The sequence below is a fragment of the Bison bison genome, unplaced genomic scaffold, assembly GCF_000754665.1.
Source record: "Bison bison bison isolate TAMUID 2011002044 unplaced genomic scaffold, Bison_UMD1.0 scf7180017864181, whole genome shotgun sequence".
NCBI classification, from domain to species: domain Eukaryota; kingdom Metazoa; phylum Chordata; class Mammalia; order Artiodactyla; family Bovidae; genus Bison; species Bison bison.
Window position 1 is genome coordinate 9249439 of NW_011494753.1, and position 3966 is coordinate 9253404.

At 55.2% G+C, this 3966-nt stretch overlaps 1 protein-coding gene across 1 annotated transcript in view; it reads right to left on the reverse strand.

The window, feature by feature from the left end:
* CCDC33 (coiled-coil domain containing 33) overlaps window positions 1-1890 on the reverse strand; it is a 94704-nt gene extending 92814 nt beyond the window's left edge. The window contains 2 exon segments of the mRNA XM_010843413.1: window positions 1531-1692; window positions 1867-1890. Coding sequence (XP_010841715.1) covers window positions 1531-1692; window positions 1867-1890 — 186 coding nt within the window.
* Window positions 1891-3966: the final 2076 nt, after the last annotated feature.

Sequence of the window (3966 nt, forward strand, 5' to 3'; positions counted from 1 at the left end):
AAAAAGGGAGCCCCCCGCCAAGCCTGCTCCCAGCCACCTGTCCTTCCTTACCACGGAAATGGAGGGGGGCGGGGCGGGCGGAGGAGCTGGGCAGTGGAAACCCGGCTTTTGAGAGAAGCGTGTCACCTGTTGGGCTCCAGCTTAACCTCTGTCCCACTCTATGTGGGTGCCTGTGGCCGGCTTGTTGTCATAGTAACCTAGGATGTTTGCCCAAGTATTCCTTGACCCCTAAGTCTGCTCAGGCCTCTACTGGGCATATTGTTAGGGAAATGGAGAGGGGGAGAGTGGGTCTGTCCTTGGAAAGCCCAGTGTGAGGGACAGAGGAGCAGCACCTAATTTTGTTTATATAAAGTATGTCAGACCAATGTTGCCACTGCTGTGGGTCCCAAAGCAGGGACAGCTCAGCTGGGGTGGGTGCCCGGAGGGGGAGGCACACAAACCAGGCTCTGAAGGTGGATTTCAGCTGGGGTAGGCACTCACCCAAAGGAAACGTGGGCAAAGCCTGCAGGAGGGGAGGGGTAGGTAGCCTCGTGGGGAGGCCTAAGGGCTCCCATTGTCTACAGAGGGGCTAAGGGATAGCAAGTTCATGGAGGGGTTGCTGCACATGCTTTATAATCAAGACTGAGCAGATGCTACCCTCCCCCTATCCATATAGAAGTTTGGTTGGATGGAGACTCTTTCACCCCTTGATGCCCTTCCAGCTGAAGTGAGGTCCAGGAAGCATGCAGTGGACATGACATGGCAGGTCTCGCTCGGATACCAGGCTGTGAGAAGCATGCTTCCCGACTCCAGCTGGTTGGAGGGGAGCATGCATTAAGGGATCAGAAGGAACCAGGAAAGCCCCATAATAGAAATGACCAAAGAAGGTGGCGCTGGTGGTAAAGAATCTGCCTGCCAATTCAGGAATCACAAGAGACACAGCTTCGATCCCTGAGTCAGGAAGATCCCCTGGAGTAGGAAATGGTGACCCACTCCAGTATTCTTGCCTGGAGAATGCCATGGACAGAGGAGTCTGGCGGGCTATTGTCCATGGGATCAAGGGGTTGCAAAGAGTCAGACATGACTGAGCACGACACACGTACGCAAGAAGTGATGGGGACCGAGGAGGAGGATGGTCATGGGGCCCTTACCCCAGGAGTGGGCATGGTAAAACGGAGCACTAAGAGGCTGGGAGAGGTAGGCCTTAGGCTTTCTCCTTACTTTGACCATCACCTCCCACTGAGTCCAGCCCAGGTCTCTGCATCTGGGGGTCGATTTGTGGCCAAACCCTGGTGGTTGTGAGATCCAGGAGTGGCTCTTCCCTCCTCCCCAGCCCTGGTGAGCAGCTTCCCGCACAGCAGGGAAGATGTGAAACCTCACCTCTGCAGAGCCCACAGTCCCTGGGTGATTCACACTTGGCCTTCTTTCCTCTCTGGGTGTCACAGTCCCATTCCTGAATCTTTGGGTGCTCATATCCCAAATATCCACACGCTGGTTTCTGCTCCAGGCCACACACCATCCCTGACGCTGCTCTCAACCAGCTACTTATACTATCACGTAGGGCCATGGTGCAGAGCCATTCTTGCAGGTGGGAAGGTTGGTGGCCCCATGGAGAGTGACCGCAGTGGCCTCCTTATGAGGGGGAGCCAGGTGGCTGATGACAGAGTCCAACTTCTGGGAGGTATTCATGGGATCTTCTGGGCCCTCAGTGACCTGTGGAGAAAGCAGGGGCTGAGTGGCCTCTTCCAGGGTGGTCACCTCACTTTATTGCCTCTTGTCCGAGTAACTGCTTCCCTCTGTCATCCTCATACCCAGTCTGCAACTACAGGGGCAGTCAACTTTGACCCCTTTTCCTCTGTACCTCTGTCCCAACCTCCACATCTCTACCTTCCTCTTGCCTCCCCTAGTCATGATCCAGCACTTCCTATAGAATGAGATAAGCCAGTCCCACTTCCAAGCCTTTGCTTTTACTGGTACCCGTGTCTGTAATTTCGAAATCCTGCCTGCTTTTGAGATTCTGGTGATTGGCCCTCTTTGCTCTCTCCTGTAACTTCACCCTAGTCCAACCTGTCACCCCAGGTCCCACCTGTGCATCGCGCTTTTTATTTTTTTAGAATATTTATTTATTTGGCTGTGCCGGGTCTCAGTTGCAGCATGCGAGATCTAGTTCCCTGACCAGGATTGAACCTGTGCCCCCTGCATTGGGAGCTCAGAGTCTCAACCACTGGACCACCAGGAAAGTCCAGCACTTTTTAGGTTACAAAGGATTATCCACATCCATGAAGTCACCCAAAGAACTAAATGGAGATGAACGAATGTGCCTTTCCCAAATGCCTCATCCATCTTCTAGCCAGATAACCCTGTGGGCCAGGGAGGAGGAGAGGCGCCTGCCCGCACGTGGGGTCTCTAGGCTGGTTGCCCCAAGAAGGGGCTCGCACATGCAGGGGCTCAACAGCTCAGCATTCTGTGGATTCACGAGCAGAAAGCAGAACCCTGAGCTGAGGACAAAGAGGGCAAAGTGGGAAGGGGAGGGAGCTTCCTGAGGCCCAGGGCAGCCTCAGTTTGACTCTGGAGGCAGTGGGGAGTCCACGGAAGGTGGCAGAGTCAGGGTACGGACGTGAGGTTGCTGTGGTTGGGATGTTCATCCCTCGGGCTGCTGTAGTTGGGGGGTCCAGTCCTTGTCAGTTCCTTGGCACGGACAGCCTGGCCCTCTTTCCCAGGGCCTGGGGTTGACACAGTTGACCCAGATTAAACCTCATCTGGCAAGAGGTGCCCCCCACCACTACCTTATGTCCCTCTCGCTAATTCATCAGCACCAGCTGATGTGAGAGGCCCCCCTGGTCCTGGGGGAGAGGCAGTGGACCTCCTCAGGTTGGAGATGGGGTCCTGTGGGGAGACGGAGGGAACTGGGGGCTGACCATCTTATGTGGGAAACTTGAATTATCAGACCTGCATTCCAAGGCAGGCCATGGCAGGGGAGGAGGAGTCCTCAAAGGGCGAAATGTCCACGGAGACCATCAAGAATGATGTGAGACACTGACTCAGAAAAGCAAGGACATGTCCTAGGCAGGCTTTGTGCTGATGGCAGCCTAGGCAGGCTGGGTCCCCTGGCTCCCTCTGTCCTGATGAGCACTGAGTGCTGGAAAGGCTGGGTTTAAACCAACTCTGCCTCTCATTACGGCAGGAAACAAGGCCACGTGTGCTCTGAGAATCGGTTTCCCTAATGTGACAATGAGTGCTTGGAACAGCCTGTCTGACACTTACCTGCTTCCTCTGTGAGGGTCCAGGTTCCCCAGACACTGCTCTCCCTTTGAGCCTGGGGGTCTTGAGCACATTTGCTCCTGGCTGTGGGAAGTCTCCAGGCAGAGAGAAAGGGAAGGGCTTTTACGGCTGTGATTTCATGCAGCTCCTAGTGCCACTCCAATCCATCAGCATGTCCTGCCAGCTCTACCTTCAAACCGCATCTGGAATTGGATCCCTTCACACCATCTCCACTTGGGTCTGAGACATGGGATTCCTGCACTCGCCTCCTCATCGCTTTCTTGTTCCTTCTGGCCCTCCCTCCACCCTGCCCCCTCTCACGAACAGCCAGAGCGATCCTCTGCCAGTTTCAACCAGACGCCACTTCTCTGCTCTAGCTCCTGCAGTAGCTCCTGGTTTCCCACACAGCCGCACCGTGGCCTGTAAGGATTGCACTCTGGTCCAGGAAACTGACCTTGTCTCATCCCCGAGCCCCTTGCCCACTCGCCCTAGTCATGCTGGCCTTCTAGCAATCTCTCACACCCTCCAAGCTGGCTTTTGCCTCCCAGGCTTGGCTCTGGCTGTCCCTTTTGTCTGGACTGCTCTTCCCTACAAATCCATTTCTGTGGCTTGTTCCCTCACTTCCTGCACATCTGACTCTTTATCAGAGAGGCCTTCCTGGTACAGGCTGTGGTCCTTGCCTAACAAGATGACTAATTGGGAGGTGAGAGCACCTCCCTCCCCCGC